The sequence below is a fragment of the Opisthocomus hoazin genome, chromosome 3 (assembly GCF_030867145.1).
Source record: "Opisthocomus hoazin isolate bOpiHoa1 chromosome 3, bOpiHoa1.hap1, whole genome shotgun sequence".
NCBI classification, from domain to species: Eukaryota; Metazoa; Chordata; class Aves; order Opisthocomiformes; family Opisthocomidae; genus Opisthocomus; species Opisthocomus hoazin.
Window position 1 is genome coordinate 89,255,394 of NC_134416.1, and position 23,366 is coordinate 89,278,759.

Consider the following 23,366-nt stretch of genomic DNA (forward strand, 5'->3'; position numbering starts at 1 on the left):
CCCTTCCCCCTGCGCCGCCGCCCCCGCCCTCCAGGAGCTCTATCGCAAATCCCCAGGCCGCGCCGACTGCCAGCTGACATAACTGTTTAGTCAGCAACCGGGGAGAGGAGTGGCCGCCCCCCTCCATCCTTCCCCGGCTCCTTTCCCCTGCTACCTTCCCCACCGCCAGCCGAACGGCCTCCGCTCCCCGGCCCCTCCCGTAGCGCTCCCTCCTCTCCCAAAGCTCCCGAGGGGTCGGGGTGGTTGCGTGGGGGTCCCCTCTGCCCCCCGGTGCTCTGCGTAACCCCTCGTTCACCGTCCGGCCCCATCCCCCCAGCCGGAGGCGCCTCTGCCGCGCCGCGAGCAGCTTCCTCCATTTGCTGCCGGTGCGGTGGGGCCTGGCGAGGCGAGGCCGGAGGCCGGCCAGGTCCCAGCTGCCAAGGTTAGCGCGTCCCCGTCCTCTCCCCGCCATCATTCCCACTCCTCTCAGCACCCGCCTCCCAAAGGGCGATGGCTCGAAAGCCCTGTGAAAGTTATGAACCACGAAAAACACTCAAAACAAAAAAAACCTGCTGAAGTACCACGCAGCCTTTGCACGCTAAACTCCAGACGTGTTTTGGAAAGGTCTGGCCATTCTCCTGGAGCCCAAAGCCAGGCTTCCACCAGGCACACAAAAGCTGAACGACCTCAGCCGTTACCTTTTCAAAGACAGCAAAGCACAGCCCTCGCCAGCATGGCGGCAGTACCACCGGTGGTGAAACGGCCCACACCGGCTCTTCCTGCCTGCCCAGCGCAGATGCAACGATGACAGGCGGGACAAATGCCTCAGCGGATAGGAAAACGGTATCCCAGACCAGGCTGGAATGACGAAAAGCCTGGGCAAAAGGCAAGGATTCACTCTGCGAGGGAGACAGAGGTCATCCCCCAAACCTGGTCTCTCGGAGCGCCGAGGACACGGTTGCCGAGGACACGGTTCCCACCCCCCGTTCTGACAACACCTCTGCAACCGAATGCACGATGCAGTTTTTCAAAAAACAGGTTTTAATGGCAAGCCTCACCATGTGTTGTTACACCTTTCCCTTGTCAGTTTGCCTGCGCGGTTCAAAAGTCAGCATCTACCGACTCCGAAACACAAGTATTCGTAGCGTCGAGCTGCTGGAGGGAAGCTGCTATGCTGGCTCATTTCGCAAAATCCTCTGCCTTTCCAGGTGTAACGAGGGGAGATTGGAAGGTGTAACTATGCCCTAGGTGTTATGATGCTGTCATAGTCTATGCAGAAACAACATGTCCTGTGCTAACATCCCTAAAACAAAATGTTTTTTATTTGGCTTACACCAAAGTCTATTTCAGAGCGAAAAACTGAAATCTCCCCTTTCCTCCTCTCCTCCCCAGAAAAAAATACGTGTGCTCTTTTTTGTATTTCCTCCCAGCTGGGTATCTGTGCAACTGACTCCGATTCATCTGATTACTAAACCATAGAATAACTGAGAAAATTAAAGAGTTAGCAACCCGTCTCAGTTTATCGTATCGTGAATATAAGGTGTTACTGAAAGGAAAAAAACCCACCTCACAAATAGTCTCCAAATAAGTTATTAATGGTGAGGACTGAAATTCCCTAGAAGAGCAGAATGTTTTAAGTTCAGAACTCCTTAATTCACTCTTCCATGCTTCAGCGCTGAAACCTCACATTCTACCCAGGCTGCCTGCTGCCAAGAGATAGACAGCTGCAACACGTAGACACAAAAAGGAGGTGTCTTTTGGCTGGCGTTTTAGATTTCTACATGCTGCCCTGTCTTACATGCCACTCCTCCAGTTATAAAAAATAACTTCAAAAATTTAAAAACAAATGGACTATTGTAACTGATGATAACCACTGATAGAGCCTGTATCAAGCGTGCAGATGCCGTCAAGCCCCTTCACAGGCCATGGTCATTTGCAACAAGACAATATTCTTGGAAATACGCTGTTGCAGTTACCGTACTTCCTCGGCCTTTAACACATGTTTAGTTCCATATCTTATAACAGGAGTCTGGGCACTCCAGTAAAACCTACATCGGTCTTCACTACTACTTTCTTCAAGCTGGTATCCCTACGCAGTGATTGATACTCTGCTCCTGGCCACACAAACCCACTTCTTCCACAAAAGACACTGCACTGACAAGGGCAACGTTGCGCCAGATTTGTACCAGTTCAGCCAGAACAAAACCTGGACCACAATCGTACATGATGAAACATGATCTCCTTACACAATATCAAGCGTCATTAAGAAAGATACACTATTTGGATGGAAATTAATTTGGGAGCAGAAAGAACAGCTAAAGGAGACCCAATTTACAGAAGTAACTGAATTTTTGCACAGCTGACGCAATGAGGAGATTTGCATCAAGAGAGCAGACAGAGAACGTGTGGTAAGGTGGGAAGACGAGATCATCTTCACAGCTGAAACTCTCAAGCCTCTTGACACAAACAGCATGTAGTTTTGTGCCGCTTGCACCGAGGGTCAGCACCTCTCCAGAAGCTGTTCCCCTTCCTCCAGCTGCTCGCTCCCCAGCCACGGAAAGCCTACAGTTTGCTTCCCCTTCAGTGACCAAAACAGAAGTTGGTGAGGTGTGACTCTTGAAAGACAGAAAAAAAAATGAGAGAGGACTGGCTACCCAGATCATTCTAGAGATCAGGCTTGCAGAGAAACCCCACAAACCCTTGTATCAGCATCTCTGAAGAGAGGGTGAGTTACAGCATAACAACAGCAAGGAACTGCTAGAGGTGAGGGGGTAAACAAATTAAGGAAAACAAAAGCAAAATCCCCTGCTTAGGCTGGTTTTGCTATAGATTACAAACTGCCTCTTCATCCTGTGATGTCAAATGCATATTTAGGTCATCAAGGAAACCATTCTGAATTCACTAATTCAACAGCATCATGAATTCTCATAGTTATCCAGGCAAAGACACTCCAGAAAAGGGAAAGTTGGGAGGAAATACCTAAATATCAAAAGACTCTTTAAAAAAAGGCAGCTTCAAAGAGATAACAAACATTGCGCACAGATCTCCATTGAGATTTCTTCCCTTTGCATTGTTTGTAGTCGCACACCTGGAAGAATACTTGCCTTGAAGTGGTGGTGGGGGAAAAGCGCTAAACACAAGTGGTGTGAAACACAACCTTTGAAGGCAAACACCACACTGTACCTGAAAGACAGAGGCAAGCGGGAAAGGCAAAAGGGGTGGTGGGGGAAAGTGACGCTATTAACATCAGCCTGGCGCTCTTTTGGGACAGTTACTGGCATCAGGGTACAAAGATACCCATGAACTTATAGTAGCCATGGAGTGGACGCTCACTCTTACCTTCAACGAAGCCGGAAGCCAGAATGCAGGTAAGAATATATAGGTTAAAAATGAAGCATCTTCAAAAAAAAAAAAAACCAACCAAAACAAACCCAAAAAAAGGGCTGTGCTGTTTTTTCAACACTGCAACTCCAAGCCGGCAAAGATCCTAAGCCCAACAACAGAGCAGGTGCAGTTCCTATAAAGCAGAACAGATACAACAGACACTGCTAATGACCCCCTGCCCGTGGAGCAGAGCTTGGATTAGGCTCTGTGCGCAGGAATTAATCAACCCAGCACACTGCTGCATGGATTCCAGGATCCATCCTAGCAAGCAATGCCTCCTGTTTCGTCCTAGGTTGAACTGAGGCCCCTGCAAAGATAAACTGGCAAAAAGGCATTCTGCTTGGTTCTGCCACTTCTCCTCCTGGCCCCTGCTTCACTACAAAGATATGATGGTTTTGATGGTTTTAGCACCGGTCTTTTTAAGGATGGTTGCATGGGCTTTTAAAATCTGTCCTATCTGCACTGCACTGCAATCAGAAGCCCTCTCCTCCTCTGCCATGTCTTCTCCACTGCCTCCTCGTGCCAGCACAATTAAATCAGTTGCATAGCAAGCCAGATTAGAGAACTGATCCAGCCATATGAAATGAACATTCGAAAGGCGGGGGGAGAAATACAAAAAGTCCTTCTCAGCTTCTTGGCCTACCACCTTAGGACGTACCTCTAAGATATGTAAGACCTTCAGTATTTAGGATATGTACCCTAAGAAAAAAGGCAGTTAAGAAATTTCTCATAATTAAAGTAACACAAATGTGTCCTACTGCTTACACATACACAATGACTTTACGTTAGCTTCTGGGTTTTCCTGATCTAACACCCAAGAGCAGAGACACACCTGCAAAGCATACGCCATGCTAGGGCTCCATTCCTTGGTTGTCGCATGGCCTTTAGGATACTAAATTCACATTTAGGATACTTCATGCATATAGAGCAGCAGCAGAGCAATACAAGACGAGCTCCGAATTCAACAGTCAGAACTACAACCACAACTTGACAGTTTAAAAAGGACAGCCCCTGCCTCATTTCTCCAAACAGATATGCTAGCTACTTCCAAACATCATATAACTCACAGAGCCCACAGAGTACAGCAAAAAGTGCTGAACAGCTTATTAGAATGGTTTTATACACAGCAACATTAAAAGATTACCATTATAAATCAGTACTACACGATGTGCAGGGCTTGTTTCTCCTAAGACCGCTACATTTCATCAGTCCTGAGAGGGCTTAATAAAGGGAATAAGTAACCTAGATAAAGCCGAGTTCTCACCGTGAAAGGCTTGCTTTACCAAAAGGTTTGAAATTGCTAGCATCGCCCTTCATATTACTTGCAACTAAGTTCCCAGTTCTGGCAAGTCGGAATAAAGTTTTTATCAGCGAAACACAAATCAAGCAGCATGCATCATTTGGTAGGCAGGTTAAGGTAGGGCTTTAAAAGCCAAGGTTCCTTTTTAGGCTATGTCAGTAGCGAAGAATGCACAGCCCTTTACACAGAGAAAGAAAGGGGTTAGCATGACCTGATCTAAACCTCTCCTTTCTCAGTCGCCACTTCAGAAGCGGCTGCATTGCAGTAGTGCTGCAGGCACTCATTTGTAAAGCATCCTGGGAGCGAGTTAAGGTAAGTAAATACTAGCAGTATGGTTGGTACTGAAGTAAAATACTTTTGGCTGTAAAAATTAAAATCTCCAAGTCCAGCAACATGGAGCAGTCCTATGGGTGGACAAGTGGGCTGGCAGGCTACCAAAAAAGGAGATGGGACCAGAACTGAGTTACATCAATAAACCTTTTACTTCAAGGAGCTAAAACCAATTCCTCTGATACCTGCCCAGACCAAACAGATGGACGAATCCCAGTTATCATCCCATACAAGCAGTCTAGCATTTGGATGAAGAAAGTGGACAAACTTTTTTTGTGGGTGGTATCACTTGGTTTGGGTGGAGCTCAAAGAAATACCCCCAGAGCTGGCACGGACAAATGTCCATTGTCTCTGGATAAGTTGCTTTCACTAAGGTTTTAAATATGCAGGGCGTGCTTCGGGCTGCCATCCGTAGGGGGCTGAAAATATTAAGTGGAGGGATACAGGGACACTGCCCTTAGAAACCAGTAGTGTATTTGGGAAGGAAGGCAGAGAGCAAAGCACCATTTAAACCAGCAGTTCTCAAGCAATCCAGATATAAATAACTGAGCCAGACCTGTCACCAATCAGCATCTTCTGCCGGTAACCTGCCAATGCTGAGAAAGTTTCCCAAAAATGCTGCTGAAGAGTAGAATCCTGGCAGCACTTGGAAATCTTTAAGCCTGTCGAAGTATATGTCTTATACCAATAAATATATAGGCAAATAAAGTACTTTTGGCATGTGCCTGTGATAGATGTTAACAAGGCAAACTGAAGCTTTAACAAGTGTTCAGTGAACAACACTATCAAAAGCACGGAACAGCTCCTGCGCAATAACCAGTACTCAGATCGGGACTCCAGCCTGGGAGGAAGGCCACAGAGGTGATACAGCAGAGCTCCACAAAATCCTGAAAGGCATGGAGAGAGTCAGTAGTGAATGATGACTCGCTGCTTCCCACAGTATAAGTCCTAAATGGTATCAAGTGGAAGTATCAAACGGCAGGTTTAGGAGGTTGTTTTTTCACCTCCCCTCCAACAAAGCATGTAATTAGAAGTGCAAAATTCACCATCACAACATGCCGAGTGTCTGTACAGTTTCAAAAAGCGGCTGGACAAGCTCAAGAAAAAGGACTGTTGAACCTAAATATTGAACCTATATAAAAAACCTTTGGCTCAAGAGATTCCAGAAGCTGCACATCGCTAGTAGGCTATACTAGGAAAGCATCATTAATCACAGAATCACAGAATGTTAGGGGTTGGAAGGGACCTCTGTGGGTCATCTAGTCCAACCCTCCTGCCGAAGCAGGGTCACCTACAGCAGGCCGCAGAGGACCTTGTCCAGGAGGGTCTTGAATATCTCCAGAGAAGGAGACTCCACAACCTCCCTGGGCAGCCTGTTCCAGGGCTCCGTCACCCTCAGAGGGAAGAAGTTCTTCCTCATGTTCAGACGGAACTTCCTGTGCTTCAGTTTGTGCCCATTGCCCCTTGTCCTGTCACTGGGCACCACTGAAAAGAGCTTGGCCCCATCCTCCTGACATCCACCCTTCAGATATTTGTAGGCATTTATAAGGTCCCCTCTCAGCCTTCTCTTCTTCAGGCTGAACAAGCCCAGCTCCCTCAGCCTCTCCTCATAGGAGAGATGTTCCAGTCCCCTCATCATCCTCGTAGCCCTCCGCTGGACTCTCTCCAGCAGCTCTTCCATCTTTCTTGAACTGGGGAGCCCAGAACTGGACACAGTACTCCAGATGAGGCCTCACCAGGGCAGTGTAGAGGGGGAGGAGAACCTCCCTTGACCTACTGACCACACTCTTCCTAATGCACCCCAGGATGCCATTGGCCTTCTTGGCAGCCAGGGCACACTGCTGGCTCATGGTCAACCTGTCATCCACTAGGACACCCAGGTCCCTCTCCACAGAGCTGCACTCCAGCAGGTCCGCCCCAAGCCTGTACTGGTGCATGGGGTTGTTCCTCCCCAGGTGCAGGACCCTGCATTTGCCTTTGTTGAACCTCATCAGGTTCCTCTCTGCCCAACTTTCCAGCCTGTACAGGTCACGCTGAATGGCAGCACAGCCTGCTGGTGTGTCTACCACACCTCCCAGTTTGGTGTCATCAGCAAACTTGCTGATGGTACATTCTAACTCTTCATCCAGGTCGCTGATGAAGAAGTTAAACAAGACTGGGCCCAGTACTGACCCCTGGGGGACACCACTAGTTACCAGCCTCCAACTAGACTCAGCGCCGCTGAGGACAACCCTCTGAGTTCTGCCATTCAGCCAGTTCTCTATCCACCTCACTGACCACTCATCCAGCCCACACTTCCTGAGCTCCCCCAGGAGGATATCATGGGAGACTGTGTCAAAAGCCTTGCTGAACTCTAGGTAGACAACATCCACGGCTCTCCCCTCATCTACCCAGCCAGTCATGCCATCACGGCTCTCCCCTCATCTACCTAGGCAGTCATGTCATCGTAGAAAGCTATCAGATTGGTCAGGCATGATTTCCCCTTGGTGAATCCATGCTGACTACTCCTGATAACCTTCTTTTCTTCCACTTGCTTGTTGATGACCTCCAGGATAAGCTGCTCCATCACCTTTCCCGGGATGGAGGTGAGGCTGACCCGCCTGAAGTTTCCTGGGTCCTCCTTCTTGTCCTTTTTGAAGATTGGAGTGACATTGGCCTTTCTCCAGTCCTCAGGCACCTCTCCTGTCCTCCACGACCTCTCAAAGATGATGGAGAGTGGCTCAGCAATAATAGGTGTCCTTTTGCCGTATTCTGTTTTGATATATCCACATCGATCAGCATCTCGGGCTAGATGGGCTTTCGGTCTGACCTGGTATTAGACACAAGCAGGACTCCCTCTAGTTTCCAGTTTTGCAGGCGAAAAAATGCAGTATGACTTAATCCATAGGACTCAAAAACCTCCTGCCACAGACCCAGAGGCACTTCTGTCAGCTTGAAGAGGCATTCCCCACTCTGAACCCAAGTCTCACCGGAGCAGCAGGTACCAGGAACTGCTCACTGCGGGACAGGGCAGTCCCAAGGAAACGTCGCCGGAGCCGTGACTTCAGCGTGATTCAGGTCAGGGTGATTTCAGAGGTTACCGCACCACAGCTGTCTTCCCTGTCTGACAGCCAGAAGTTACCACGCTTGCAGCAGAGACATGTCCAATTCCAGAGCTGCCCATAATTGAAGTTTTAACTACCACTCAATTCAATTCAAGCACAGCGAACTCTGAAGCGCACCACTTGGGAGGGAAGAGACACGTCCACACTTCCGCCTTCTCTGCAACACAAACCAAGCCCTTCACCCAGGGTCAGAGCAGAGCAGCAGGATGAGAAACCTCCAGAAAAACTGAAGTCCCTTCTGCAACAATCATTAGCCTGAGGCCTTCACCCACGCCGTGCGTACAGGCATGCTTACTTCCAGGCCTTTGGACAGGGACGGTGGTCAGAGCTGCAGACCACCTCCAGCAGAGGAGCCCAGGGCAGAGCTAGGCCTCTTGTTGGTACTGCCACAGGCCATATTAACTTGTTGCCATCAATATGCACCCAGCAGAGTTCAGGTCATGGATTTGCTGGAAGTTCATCACTTATTCAGGCTTTTGTGTGAGAGGTCATTGCTGTCAAACTGTCTGCTTTCACCAGCACAAAAGCTCATGTTAAAATGTAAATACTTACAGGTGTTCCACCAGGCACTCAAGATGAAAGTCAGCGCAAATATATTAGCCCTAGTCGTATTTTACAAAGATGGTAGTACTTGAATGTCGTCTGCTTGTGAACCGAGGTTTTTATGTGGATTCATCCGCCTAGACAGGAAGCATGATCTAATGGTGAAGACACAGGACTGGATTTAGGGCATTTGGGTTCTTTTTCTGTCTCTGTTACTGTCTCCCTCTGTGACCTTCAGTAAATAAATTCTTCATGCCGCTGTCCCAATTGAAAAGAACGTGAGTAGATGCTTACTTGGTCCCATACAACTGCTGTGGCCCTGTGTCATTTTTGCTAGTACTACAAGAATTCTGGAATGATACAGGAAATGTTAACTTAGGTTTTCTTCATGAGTCGGATTAACAAAAAGCAAGAGCCTTATGAAAGAGCACACCGCCCTCCTCTCCAGATGCCTGTGTTACACTGTTTGCGTTTCAAGACGCAATCTCTGCAACTTATTATTACATTGGCCTTAATGGAGACAGCATTTTGCAAATTCAGCTTTGCCACAAGCGCAGATAGGCTGGCTTACCCCTGTCGCCTAGATTTGGGCACTGCATACCACTTGCAAGCAATTCAAGCACGACTTCTGTGTTGGGGTAACGCCACAAGACTAGCAGCAGGAGTATGCTGGCACAGGCCTACCAGGAAAATCAACTCCCCAGCTGTGGGAAGAAGCAAAGCCGGTGGAGGCTGCAATCACCACGTCACCCTGGAATCCAGTTTCATGTCCAGTCCAACCTCACCCTGTGATTGAGCTGCACCGTTCTGGAAAAGCTGGTATCCTCTTCCCTCAGCACTTCCAGCTACACATCAGAGTCTCTCGCAACTTTTGGAAACTTCTGTATTAGCTTTAAATTGGAAGAATTCATCTCAGGCCCAAGAGGAACTCGCGTCCGTTCAGTTCAGTACCTGTGACAGGGTTAATTTTGCACCCCATGCCACAGAGGTCAGACAGATAGCCCCACCACCTTCCACCAAGCAGAGGCTCTCGCCATCAAGGACCCTTGGTACCAACACACAAGGAAAGACAGCTTCAGTGAACCTGGTGGGTCACGCAAAGTGCCCTCTCTCCGGAACAGCACAGGGGAGTGGAAAGGAACTGCAAACAACTGTGTTCTTCTGACGTGCATTCCCTTCCTCTGCTGCAGCCGGCGTGGCAGGCTGAGCACACACGACCTGCTCCCCGCAGGATGCCACATCCTGCTGCATTTCACACGGCATCCCCAGGCAAGCCAGACACGTCTGAAACACAGCGCGATGTTTGGCAGTACAATCTGTCACAGTGTGACAGGTTCTCAGAGACAAAGCAGGGCAGGGAGGAGGGAACGGCACCGACAGGTTTATCCAACAGCACCAAGCTGTTCCTAGCCACACTCCTCTCAAAATGAAAAAAAACCCAAGCGAACGACACCGCAAACACAGGCAGATTTTACAGCACATACTCTTTCTGCTCCTCACTTTCGGTAACTTGCTCTACTTCTACGCGTTTCTCATCGCTCTTGCTCACTCATCACTTGAGGAAGAACTTCTTCACTCTGAGGTTGACGGAGCACTGGAAGAGGCTGCCAAGAGGGTTTGTGGAGTCTCATTCTCTGGAGATATTCAAGACCCGCCTGGACGTGGTCCAGTGCAGCCTGCTCTGGGTGACCCTGCTTCGGCAAGGGGATTGGACTGGATGACCCACAGAGGTCCCTTCCAACCCGACCATCCTGTGATTCTGTGATCCAAAACTTTCCCATTCCTACAGAAAGCAGAGCTCTATTTTGAAGGGGGGAAGGGGGACATTCCCCATTAACGGAGGTTATTTTACGCACTGCTGACCCCCAAAACCTGCCCCCAGCCCCACGGCCCCCCACGCCGGCTGCGCCGACACCAGTGAGGCTCCGGGGGCCATCCTGGCAGCTGCTCCTGCTCCTGTGCGTGGCCAGGAGCCAAGTCCCTCTGCCTTTTCGGTGATGTTCCCTCCCGCTAGCCACCCCCACCACCACCACCCACACATCTGCAGGTTGGGGTGAGGTGGCCACTGGCAACCTTTCCAAGCAAACTCAAGCGAAAGGAAAGGAATAAAAAAAAAGGTGGCAGCTTTCATTTCCAGCCCCTGGTCAGAAACACCCGGCGATCGCTGACAGAGTGCTGCGGGTTCAAGGGACTGCAGTTCTTCCTGGGCAGCCAAGGCCCAAGCTGCCCTTAGGACTTTGTCACCCGGAGAAGAAGGACGTGTACTCCGTCCTCCCAACGCCCCGCTCTGCACAGCCGTCCCCCTGTTTCAGCGCAGGCCCGTCCTCAGAGGCAGCCAAACGGTGACCGCAGAGCAGCGGAACGCTCGCCCAGGCCAACCCGGGCGCGCACAGTGGGGGCAGGACGCCTTCCAGATGCGGGAGAGGGTCTGCCGCAGCACCCTGCCTGCCCTTTTTGGGCCCGTCAGGTTCTCGGCAGCCAGCAATCCCAGTGGCGGGGAGCGTCCCGGGGCCCAGCCACAGCCAGATGCTGGGAGTGGAAAGGTGACAGCCAAGCCAACTTCACGTACGCCCCGGGAGCCTGCAGCTCAGACCCCATGTCAAGATTAGAAAAGTATGCACACACAGCAAGCACATGAGCGGCTGGAGGGCTTTCGTTTAACTCTTGCAGACACTGCGTATCGAAGGAGCTTGGGTTTGCGGCCGCGTTTCTTGCCGCCCCTCTTCAAAGCCAGCTCTTCTCACACCGTGAGACCTGCAACGCTTCCTCGGGCTGAGCAGTACCTTCTCAAGGAGGTCAGGAACTGAAGTCAGTGACAAGTTTGGAGCTGCATCTCACACGGGTTAAAGATCCTGGCTTCTGTCAGGAATACTTTTTCTGAAAGTTAAACGCAGGCCCCAGTCCTGAAACACTTCCCCTAACTTCACCCATGGCAGTATTTTGACTGAAATGGAACAACCTGCTTAAGCAGAATTATATCTGTGTTTAAAGTGTCTGCAGGGCCAGTGCTTGGCGCGATCTAGACTTGCCTCCAGTACACACTCCCCCCCCAGCAAATTTAAAAAATACCCTGACAGCCATCAGGCTAAGCTGTGTTAAGACAAAAAGAAAAGGCTAAAGATGACTATCCCCACTAAAGCACATTTAAAATGTACGTCTGCGTATGTTGTAGGATGATCCACCAGGGCAGCAGAGATAGGGATGCCTGAAGACTACATCTGGAATCAAGAGAAGGGTCCCTAAGCTCAGTTTATCTGGGCAAAGAGGAGTCTCAAAACCAAGGAGATCCGCGTACTATCAGTGCCAGAAACACTGAGGATTCTAGGAGTCACTTAGGATTTTTTTTCATTTTACCTCTTCTAATGAATGATCATTTAAGTATGGTAATGTTAGCAATCCTAAACTGCAAAGCAACCCCCCTTCGGCCAAGAAACAAACTTGACTCCTTCCTTCTCTGTACCCAGCACAAAAGCAGCAGACACAAACAGGAGTTTCCCTGGAATAAACCAGTCAAATTCATTCAAATCTTTCCAAAGCGCAGCAGGGCAGAACCCATTCCTGTTCCCAGAGCTTATTACAGTAACATGACTAAACATGCTCAGCAGTCCAATGTGATAGGATGCATCCATTTGCTGATGCCAGAGGAAGATGCACGTCTCTTCTACGTGGCACTGCTCTCGCAGGCTGCTTTTCAAAAGATGTTTTGAAAAGCGACCTGCTGCGTACATTCTTAACAAGTCATAGTATCACCGACTGTACAAGTGTTTGACCTCTACTTACTATGCGCTGTGGACAAAAATCTGACATCAGCTTATTCCAACCTTAGTAACACCAAACTGCTCCTACAAAGCTGGCTGGAACAGACTAAGACAACACACCGATAAACTCCCAGACGGACCCCTGGAGTGCTAAAAACGCAACTAGTTCAGTACATGAGCCCACATGTTTTAAATTTGGGTTGGTTTAACCCAAGTAAGTAACTTGATTAAAATGAGAGTCTTCTCTGGAGGTCTAATTTCTAGGTGTTTCCATTACTCCATATGCTTTCATGTTGTATAAACATAACAAATGATACATACATCACTGTTGGGATGATTTAAGAATTCAGTTTAAAGCCACAACGCAAGTCACTCAAAGCAAGAGAATTACATTGATTTGTGAACGGCAAGAGCCCAAAATTGCACTTCATTTCAGTCTCGGGAAGGTGATGTATTGAGGGGGTGACATCTTTCTATTCCCAGTTTCTTCTTCGAGTTTCTCAATTTCAGAACCTTGACGTCTGTAACTTTTACCCACAGACCTAAAGCAAAAGGGACTGAGAAGGACGTGGTCTGACTGTGGTGCTTTAGAACACGTACTAAAGCTAAGAGTGCATTTGCTTCTAAACCAAACAACCAGATGCCGACCCCTGAACACGTGTATATACTTGCACCTACACTGCCTAGGGAAAAAAAAAAAGAATCTTTGTCCCTCATGTGCAAACTAGGCCTTTACAAGAGCTGCCCAAATTCCGCCCTGCAACCAAAGCTCTCCGTTTATACACAGACACCTCAGCAGCAGCACTGCAAGTTCCCAGCATGCCTCAACCTTGATATCTGGAAAGGCTCCACTGTGGGGTAAGCAGATAGTTATAATTAAACATTTATACTGAGGTAGTGCCGAGCAGGTCAGTTCCATAGTGTGTTAGGCGGCTTTGCAAAACTCAGTAATTGAATGCTGATCCCTGCCCCAAAGAGTTTACAGTGTAGGAAATCAAAGCACAACACTTGGCACCTCTATATTGGGAATGAAACAAAGACCACCATCAGCTCATTTCTTGCGTCTTTGGATTAGGCATCTCAGAAATAGTGGAAATTTTTAAATCAGCAGTCTGGACTTTCTAACTCCACATCTGGGCTACTGGGTTGTGCAGCTCTGTTTGAATCACTAGCTGGGACAGTAACTACAGCGTGCAACTTGCACATGCTACTGGCATCTTCTTGCCCAGCATAAATTATTTTTGGCCGAAATACTTTCAGCAATCACTCTGAAGAGACAGTGAGCACACAAATGGAAACATTTACTGCAAGCCAGACAATTCGAGCAGTGCAGGCACGAGAGAGGCTGCCAATGCACGAGGTTGAAAGTCAAGCTACAGCAGATCCTTCTGCACAGGGTCACCCAATACTGGAGGCATCAGTACATCTACTGTGCAATACCAGCACAAGTCGGCTACCAGGCAGACCACGGCCACATGCAAGTCTGTGCCGTTGCAAATCTCCTAACCCACATCTTCTCCTACAGAGACTGAGTTACGCAATGGTGTAAATAAAAACTCTGGCCCCAAACATGCAGGGGCCATCTCTGCCCCGGATCCATCCTCGAGGAGAATCCTCTACATTCCCTTTGCACCGCAGGGAAGGACAGGTCTGGGAAGGAAAAGTCCTCCTTCCACTCACCGGAGCGAATATACTCAAGAAAGCTAAAGTACAGCCTCTAGGATTTAGAAAACGGATGTAGCAATGGCCACACTGTTTCAGCGACACCCAAAACCAGAATGGAAGAGAGTTTAGTAAAAATAGGCTATTATATTGCAAATTCAGTTTGCTGTTTATCAAACAAGCTCCTAAAACACATGCACTGACTTTGTACCTACATCTGTAGGAATTTCAAGCACCAGAAAAATACAAAGACACTATTAGTCTTTCGGTTTGTTAAAGTTTCCTGGCGTCTTTCATGCTATGAATGCTCAAGAGCTTTCAGCTGTATATACTGCATATAAAATCTTAGTCCAGTGAACCCTGAAAGAACTTTGCTGTTGATTCGAATGAAGCCATGTTTTCCACTTCTGCACACTATTTATGCATCTATTGATTTATTAAACAAATCACAGCAACCATAATGGTGCACGATCTGTGTTCAGCTCTGCGCACTTAACTGTTCTGTAACACCTTAACTTTTGTGTGTTGACTTTTCACCATTTACAATGAGTAACCTTACCATTTAGTTCTACCTTTTTTTCTTTCTCGAGGGAAAAGCAAACCTTGGAATATTCCCAGTCACTAGACTTAAAGAGCTTACAAGTTCCAAAAGTTTTGCAAGCAGAGATTAGGAACTGCGTGAACTGCAGCTAGCGGGGCTGCAGAGTTTACAGAATCCACCAGTTCCTTCCTGCAGAGTTCATAATCTGCACGGTTTCCTCCCAAGGTAACCGGCATCCACCCCGAGGTACAGATCATTTCACCCACCCAGAATCACAGAATAGTAGGGGTTGGAAGGGACCTCTGTGGGTCATCTAGTCCAACCCTCCTGCCAAAGCAGGAGCCCTAGAAATTCACCCTCTGGTTAGGTCAAACATAGTGGCCACTTCAGGCTCAGCAAAAAGATGCTGCCATTTCCCAAAAAGGTGGAATGGAGACAGAGGATGGAGAAGATTTCTCCCACAAAGCATAGGCAGCACTGATACAAAAATAAATTCCTCACTATTTAAAGAAACGCAGTTTCCAACAATAAACTGAGTTTACACCAGGGAAAGAGGGGCACTGTGGTACAGCTTTCTTTGTCCTTTTGCAGCATGGACACTCAGGCTCCTGACAGTTCAAAGACGACCAGGAGATCTCACTAAGCAGAAAAGCCACCTATCTGCTGTAAAGGCTGGAAGTTGCTCCAAGACTTGTTCCAGAAGTTGCCAAGTACCATAGTTTTGAACCTAACTTGGAAATGTAGTAAGATGTACTAAGCAACACCTGGCTGGACCATCTGATAAGAAGAACAGATGATATCTGCAGCTGTTAGAAGAACAGCCCAAAAGAAATATACCCTCCAAATAAACCAAATACAAGACCTAAGTTACATCTCTGTAGAGAAGCACTTGTCATTGTACTCATACTTCTTCCCCTGGAAAATAACAGTCAAACCTCACAAATAGAAGCCCTTAGTAACCCAGCCACACCTCTTCCACAACTGGCTTCTATGGGACACACTTCCACCTCCTGGACCTTCAGGGTCTCACTTAGAAAGCAAGCGTTCTCCTGCAGCTTTCCTTCCTTCCATCCAACAGCATAAGGATATAGATACCAGTCATCTATAGCATCATCTACAGATAGCAAAATGTGTGAGCTGTGTGCTCCAAGTTATCCACGTGAACACCAATTCAGGATTCCTTAAGACTTTTGGGGACGAGGAAGGCATGAGGCAGGCAAGCACAGGCCACCAGACGCCACAGCCACCTGGTGTCCTCCCCACACAGACAACTGCATGAACATCAGAAAAAAATGCACACATGAATGACAAACAGCACACAGGTATTCGTGTCCTGGCTCTTTCTCACATTCTCAAAACATCAAGAAGAATGAGACATAATGAACTTAATTTAACGAAGAAAATGCATTTTGTGTAACAAAAAGAGGAACCTAAACCAGGCTCTTTCCCCTACCCAAAGCTGCGAGTGGTCCAATTAAGTGGTGTTGCTCCCTAAAGGAAATACAAGGAAGTACTGCTGTTTATTGGTGCAAAATCCAAAGCACTTCTCCTTGTTCGAGCCATTAAGGTTAGCAGTGCGAAGGAGTGCGGCTCGGACACCGGAATGGAATTTACTGCTGTGATGCAAGTGCTCTGAGCAAAGCACTCCCAGGTACCAATACACCTGAACACTGACATCACCTGCCGTACGGAACAGGACTAACAAGGGCGCAAGTGAAAGCCAGCTAATTACACATAATAAAAGCAAAGGCCAGCTACGCTTCAACGTGAACATTTTGCTTCTCTCGCCTTCAGAGAGGAAGCACATACCTAAATCAACTAAATAAAGGTTTGTCAATGGCTGATCACCCTGCGTTTTCACAGGATGGGTGATGCAGGCCACCCATTCCTAAAACACCTATGAGTACACCTGCACTGTTTTGAGAAAGCACATGCTAACACCTGTTAAAACACCCACACCAGGAGATGACAAGTGGAGAAGTCTTACACGTATCAGAGGCTGGTACTTCCACTATTAGCCACAAAATACATTTATCTTTTAGAACCAAATCAGCAAGTCACTCGGGCACATCAGCACAGAAAAAGTCTAAGATGCTCTAACGTACTTTTTACCCAAAGTGACTCAAAAGTCAGTTTTTCAAAGCTGACAGAACTTACACTGGGAAGTCACCTGGCCACCGTGTGCAAGCAGCTCTCCCACACTTTTTCAGAGCTCTACACAAATAACATCCCTCATCCAGGATGAGGGAATGTCTTCTTCCAAAGGAAAAGGATCTTTCGAAATCCTGACATAAGTCAGTAATTAATTAAGATGAAACACACAACATTTTTGCTCGGGAAGGTTAGGTGCAGGAAAACAGTGGAATTGGAGAGTTGCATTCCACATGCTTGGACTGGAAGATGGGCAAAGGAGACAGGGGAGGTGATCCAGGCCTGAAGGGCCTCCCTCTCTAATGGCCCCTGGAATACCTATTTTAGTTCAGGAGCCTAACAACACCCGTGGGGGATTTTGACAGCTTTTCTTCTCCCTGGCTGTAGCACCTCTGCAGACAGCTGGGACTCTGCAGGTGAATCCTGTTGTTAAAACAGCTGCCTTTCTCTGCATCTTTAAAGAGGTATTCAGATTCTCTTCGCCTTACTTAGTTGAATCACTCTGAATAAACAGTCTCCACCCATCAACTACTTCTTTTGTGTAAAGCACCTATTCAAAGGTAACCACCTTTATTGATTGCTGGGCTGGCCAACCTGAAAGCTGAAATGCCACTATTAAAAAAAAAAGAAAAAAAAAAAAAAGGCCGCAGGATCCAGCAGAAGGCCTGTGTTGTTTCTCCACGAAGCGCGGGTTCAGCCGCTGCTCAGTGAGATCAGGACAATTCCTTTCGGACTCCAGGAGGCCACTCTAACAGGTTTAACATTGGCACAGCCACGAGCCGAGTATCCCACTGACTCTTCTCCCTTCTGTCCAGGCCCTTTCCCTTGTTCCTGACCCTTTTCCAGCACAACACAAACAAGCCATCCAATGGGAGTCCACAGCATATGCCCCAGCTGGCAATTATCTGTCCTTTTAATATTTCATCACACAGCATTAGCCCGAGCTCCACGTAAGTTTTGCCACCCTGCTCTGAGTAAAATGCTGGGGGAAGTAGGGTGAGATGCTCTGGTGTTACTGCCTCGGAAGCCAGCACTCAGAATTCCAAGTCACTGGCCCTCAAATGTTGCTATTCAAAACAGAGGGGCAGGGTGGGGTGGAGGGAACACCTTCAGGTGGGAAAAACATCATGACTGGCAGACATCAAAGATAAGCCATCATCAGATTTCGTGCACCCAAGAAGAACAAAGAGTCAATGCTCCTGAAATTCCTGTTCAGAAGTACCCCAGAACAGAGCCAGCACTTCCCACCTCAGCCAGCCTCACCTATTTTCATTTGTAATCAAACGCTGATAACCAAACCTGGCCTGGCAAAGCTCTGCAACTTTCAAGCCCTTCCTGGCTCCACACAAATAGCTAACGTTTCAGTGTATCGCCAGAGAGCAGCCTTTCCAGACATACCCAAGTCCTGCCTTGGAAGTCATCACCTATAAAGATGCTTTTAAATGGGGGGGGGGGGGGGGGGAAGGAGGCACAGCCCCCGTAGTTGCTGGTTTGTGTAGGATATGAGAAAAAAAAATTAAAATAAACAAAAAAAATCAAACACACACAAAGGAAGGATTCCTTGTACGCCTCCCCAAAGAAAATCTGCTTTAACTGCTGAACAACAATTTGGCCAGACAGATCTCCCACCCAAAAATAAGAAACAAGCTGCTGCGTGGTCTCAGAAGGCAATTCCTTCTCACTCCCAAAGTTTGCACCTGCTCTTCGAAACGCTTCCCAGCAAAGCTGCAGGGTACCTGAGCACTCCATCCATGCCAAAGCTGTACTCAAAAGAACACGAAGCAGTTCCTGGCCCCCTTCCAAGCTGCAGAACACTCTTGAAAAAGCGTATTTTAAAGCTGTAATCCCACGACAGACTGTCTTGCTCGAATGCAGAAAGGAGGTAAAAGAAAAAGAGCAACAGGCATTCTCACTACCTTCGGGGGAGAGCCGAGAGCCGCACCACCATCCTCCTCTACAGACAACTGCCTCCCAAGAAAGAAGCTACCACATCATCCAGGCAGCCCTCTCAAACTGGTCCAGTAACATGGTCCAATAATGCACTAATTTTTAAAACAACCTTTGCTGCGCTGAAAGACAACGACATGATTTCACATGTTTTAAGAGTGTACACCTAAAACACACATTTCCAAACTTAGGCATCATTCATCAAAAAGTTAAAAGGGGCTTTTTCTGCACATGCAAAGATTTCAGACTAACAGGATTTACTTGTTTTCTGCCTGTTCCTGGGGAACCTTTGCGGTTTCGTTTTTTCCCAAGACTGTCCCTACAGGCTGCTCTCCAACATGCATTAGATGCTCCTGGAGCAACAGATAACTCTGGAAGGACATCTGCAAAGGGCACAAATTGAGGGCCCAGTGCTGGTAAAACACTGGCATACTGGGGGAGGGTGGAACTACTCCTGTATGTAGATAACCTGAACGCTCGACAGAGTCCCCTGCAAAGCTTTACTCGTGCATCTAAGTTTTTTTTGCCAGATGTTTTACTACCAAAAAACATATTTTAAGTCAATAAAAAAAACTATTGTAACTTAAAAAGTGAATCCCTTACAAAAACACTCAGGTTAATTTTAGCATCCTTCTGTTTAGCTGCTTAGCAACACTTATCCTATGACCTTCTAAGCACCACCTACTTTTACAAGGGATAATGAACATAACCAAAGGGATTTATCTATGTTTTTAATCTATACAGTGTAAGTACATGAACAGTTTTTACTTAAGTAAGAAATACAGCTGAGAGCAATCCAAGCTATTTCTGCTTAAGAAGAAACGTTCACAAGCTAAAGTCAAGCTCCCGTTACGACGGCAGTGTGACTTCAACTTAGGCAAAGTGACAAAATCCTTAAGGATCGAGAAAAGCACTCCAGAAGTCAGTGTCTGTATGCCTTGAGAAACACTGCACTTGCCTTTGGTACCATGGGAGATTATAGATATTACTAATAGATAATGAAGACATTCAGCTTTCCCAGGTTTGAAAACTTCAAGAACCTCCTGACCCTCAAAACAAAAATAAAACCCACTTGGGCAGAGGGTCAGGGAATGTTGTAAAGGGTTAAGAATGGGCATACAACCTGGGGAAGCTGAGTTAGAATGCGATGTTTCACTACCCTGAAATCTGCAAGCAAGCAAAGCTTCAAACACCCAGGCCAGGGTGAAAAAAAAACAACCAACCAACAAATAAAAGACCCCAGGAAAACAGTCAGCAAACACCCTGTTATATTCTGTCTTAATACCAAGCCAAAAATACATACCTATATCCTTTGGGTCATTAGTTACTAGAAGAAATGCATGAGTGGCTACATAAATGGTCGCTACCAATGGACAAACAACAATTTGACAACTAGAAGCTCCCTGTGAAATCAGAGCAGAAGTTTACTCGATGGTACTTAAAGGATGGTGTTTTTCCAACGACACCATGCGAGTTCAGCTTCGAACACGGCTGCCGGGAGGAGGAAGGCGAGGGGGCAGAGGAGGCCATGCCAGGCCAGGCACAGCTGCCCTACAGCAGAGGCGGAGGGCGGACGTGTCCCTGACAGCAGGTGAGGGAGAAAGCCCAGGTCCTCTGCTTGACTGGATGATGGATTCCTGCTGCTTCTAGGCTTCTAACAAACAAAAGGGCCTCTTCTTCCCTGGACGTACCTGACTCCCGTGAAGGCTAATTGGCATTATGCAGGCACACCAAGAACAGACTATATACCCTTCAGTCTTCAAAGGGAAAATTAAAACCTACAACAAATACCGCTGGCCTGACCCTGAGTCACTGCATCCCTTTCACGCACACTGACCCTGTGGAAAACAGGAACTGTGGTAACAAAACTTGGCGCTTGTGTCAGAACGGTGGACCTCAACGAAAACCCTTCAGCCACCATACCAGGTGCCCGTCGCGCGCTGCGGCCGTGACAAGGTGGCGTTCTCCAGCGACTGCTCCCGCTGCTAACCAGCACAGTTTTTGGCTTTTTCCAAGGCGCGGGGCGGGATGGCAGGACGGCGAGAACCATCAGCTGCACTTGATGCCTCTCCCGGCCCCCCGCCCCAAACCCCGCCGACCCCGTCTGGAACAGACGGCCACGCATCACCCTACCCGCATCAGACGACAGGCGGCAGAGGGAGTCGTGATTAAAACCGGGCGGTGGTGTTTCCCCGCGGCCCGGTCCCTGCAGGAATCGGTTCGGCGGCTCCCGGGCGGGGGGGACCGGAGCACCGGCTGCGGCGGGACCGCGGGGCGCGGCCGCGGGAGGGCGGCGGGGCCGGGGGCGGCGTGCGGGGCCAGGAGCAGTACTCTCCTCCGCCCGCGGGACCAGGCCAGGACGCCTAGCAGCCGAGAGGTGAAACGGGGAAAACGGAAAGAAAAAAGGAAAAGAAAAAGGAAAAAAAGAAAAAAAAAGCGGGGCGGAGGGGGTGGGGGTGAGAAGTGCAGGGAGAAGAAGGCAGAGGAAACTTATCTGCGACATGACAAAGTTCAGTCCACCGCCCTCCCTCCTCTGCTGGAGGAGAAAAAAAAAAACGAAAAAAAGAAAGTTGCAGCATCTCGGCCCGCCGCGCTCCCCGCGGCCCGGCCCGGCCCCGCCGGCGGATGGATCGATGGGGGAGGAGGGGGGGGAGAAGAGCCGCCCCCTCGTCCCCGTGCGTTATTGACCGGGCGGGAGGATCTGCCCCGCATCCTCAGGGCGGCCCCCGCGGAGCCGCCGGGGGGGTCCCGGCCCGTAGCAACGGCGATGGGGAGCGCAGTCGCCTGAGAGACGGGTCGCGGCTGGCTCCCGTCCGCACCGGGCACCAGAAACTTTGCACCCCAAAACACCGCCGCCGCGGGGGACGTCTCGCCCGCCACCCCCCCTCCCCCGCCCAAACGGGGGGTGAAGCGGGTGAGGGCAGCCCGGGCCGGACAGCCCCCCCGCGCCTCGGATGCTGCCCGGCTCCTTCCTGTAGCGGTGAGGCCGCCCGGGCGTCCCTGCCCGCCGCGCCGGGATGTGTCCCCGGCCCCGCACAAAGGCAGCGGGACGGGGGGGACCCGCGGGGGGCAGCGCACCCCCCCGCTTCGTCCCTGGGCCTCCCCCCCCCCCCCCCCCCGCCGCCGCGCAGGCCGGGAGGGGAAAGGACACGCACGTCCCTACGGGGGGGGGGGGGGGAAGGGGGGGGGGAGAAAGAGGAGGAAAGGGGGAAAAAGTAAAGTAAAATTAAGAGGAGGGGGAGAGAGGAGGAGAGGGGAGAAGTGCGTGGGTGCCGCGGGCAGTCAGGAGAGAGATGCGCGGCTCAGGGCGGCTTGTACCTGCGGGGAAGGGGAGCCTCCATCCATCCCGGCTCCCCGGCTCCGGTGCGGCCCGCCCGCCCGTCCGGGGGAAGCGGACAGGGGCCGCCGTCGCCGGGCCGCAGGAAAACAAGTCCGAAGGAAAAGTTAAAAAGCAAAGCGGCCGGGGGCGAGCCCGGCTAGAAGATGTTGCTTCCCCGCAGCCCCATCCAAATTGTGGCGGCGGCTGGTTAAAAATAAACTTTGCAGCAGGAGAGGGGGGGGGATGATCTGGCCGGATTCCTGAGCTCAGACGGTTTAATATGGATGAGCATCAGGTCCTGAAGGCAAAACGCCGCGGCCGGTGCCGCTGGTTGGTAGAAAGTCTGCAACAGGGAAGGGGGAAAGGGAAAAGAAAAAAAAAAAAAAGCCAGGAGCCGCGGAGGGAGGAGAGGAGAGGGAGGAGCGGGGGAAGGGAAGAGGGAGGCTGCACGAACTCATCATCATCTCCACCGCTGCCAGCCAAACTTTTTTTCCTCCACTTTTTTTTTTTTCTTCTAAAGGAAACTTGCCCCCCCAAACAAGCGTTTCGATTTTTAAAGAGCTCTCCCGGCCGACCGACACGTCGCAGCCTCCGCGCCTGCCCCCCCCCCCCCCGAAGTTTATTTTTCCTCCTCTTTCTTTCTCTCTCCCCCCCTTCTTAAGAAAAGGGTGGGGAAACAGCCCCCAAAGACCCCCGCGGAGTTCGGGCGCGCTGGTGCCCTTTGTGCGGGCGCGCGTCCCCGCGGTACTTACGCCGGACTTTGCTGGGGCTGGGCTGCTTGCGCCGCGACATGCCGGGAGGATGGGCCGCCGCGGGGGCGCGCCTGGGGGGGGGCAGGGGGGGGAGCGCGCACGGGAGGGAGCCGCAAACTCGTTCCGGAAAAAGGAATCAAAATGGCGTTTCTGTGGATGTGCAAAGTTCATCAACTCGGCGCTAACTTCCCGTCCCCCCGCGCTTCCCGGGAGGGGAGCGATGGGCACGGTTAGGGACCCCGCCGCGCTCCGCGGGCGCCCCCGCCCCCGGCCCGCCCCCGCGCTGCCCCGCGCACCCTGATAAGGAGACACATCACGTGTCGCCCCGGCTCCTCTGCCGGGGACGCGCGGCCGCCTGTTGCGCGCAGCATCTCTATCTGCCCCCGCCGCGGGGGGGGAGCAGCTGGCGAAACTTCCACGCACCGCTCCCCCTCACAGCGCAGCAGCGGGGTGCCCCGGGCGGCCAGGTGCCAGCGGCGCCCTCCCTCCCGCTCCGCCCGCGGGGCTCTGCCGGGCTGCGGCCGAGCGTCTGCCCCGGCGGCCGGAGAGGTGCGGTGCTGCCGGCGTTGGGAGCTCACCGCGGCTCTGCGCGGCCC

The 23,366-nt window shown here is 50.1% G+C and overlaps 1 protein-coding gene across 6 annotated transcripts in view; it reads right to left on the reverse strand.

Moving 5' to 3' along the window:
• Positions 1-23,125, reverse strand: part of RREB1 (ras responsive element binding protein 1) — a 127,146-nt gene extending 104,021 nt beyond the window's left edge. For 2 of the 6 annotated variants that reach the window (XM_075416970.1, XM_075416976.1), the window contains exon 1: positions 22,771-23,031. In XM_075416970.1, the coding sequence (XP_075273085.1) occupies positions 22,771-22,810 (40 nt within the window). In that variant the 5' untranslated portion in view covers positions 22,811-23,031. Of the gene's footprint in view, positions 1-22,017; positions 22,261-22,770; positions 23,032-23,066 lie in introns of those variants that run through there. The other 4 variants (XM_075416975.1, XM_075416972.1, XM_075416974.1 and 1 more) reach the window with 4 other exon arrangements.
• Between the last annotated feature and the right edge of the window lie 241 nt (positions 23,126-23,366).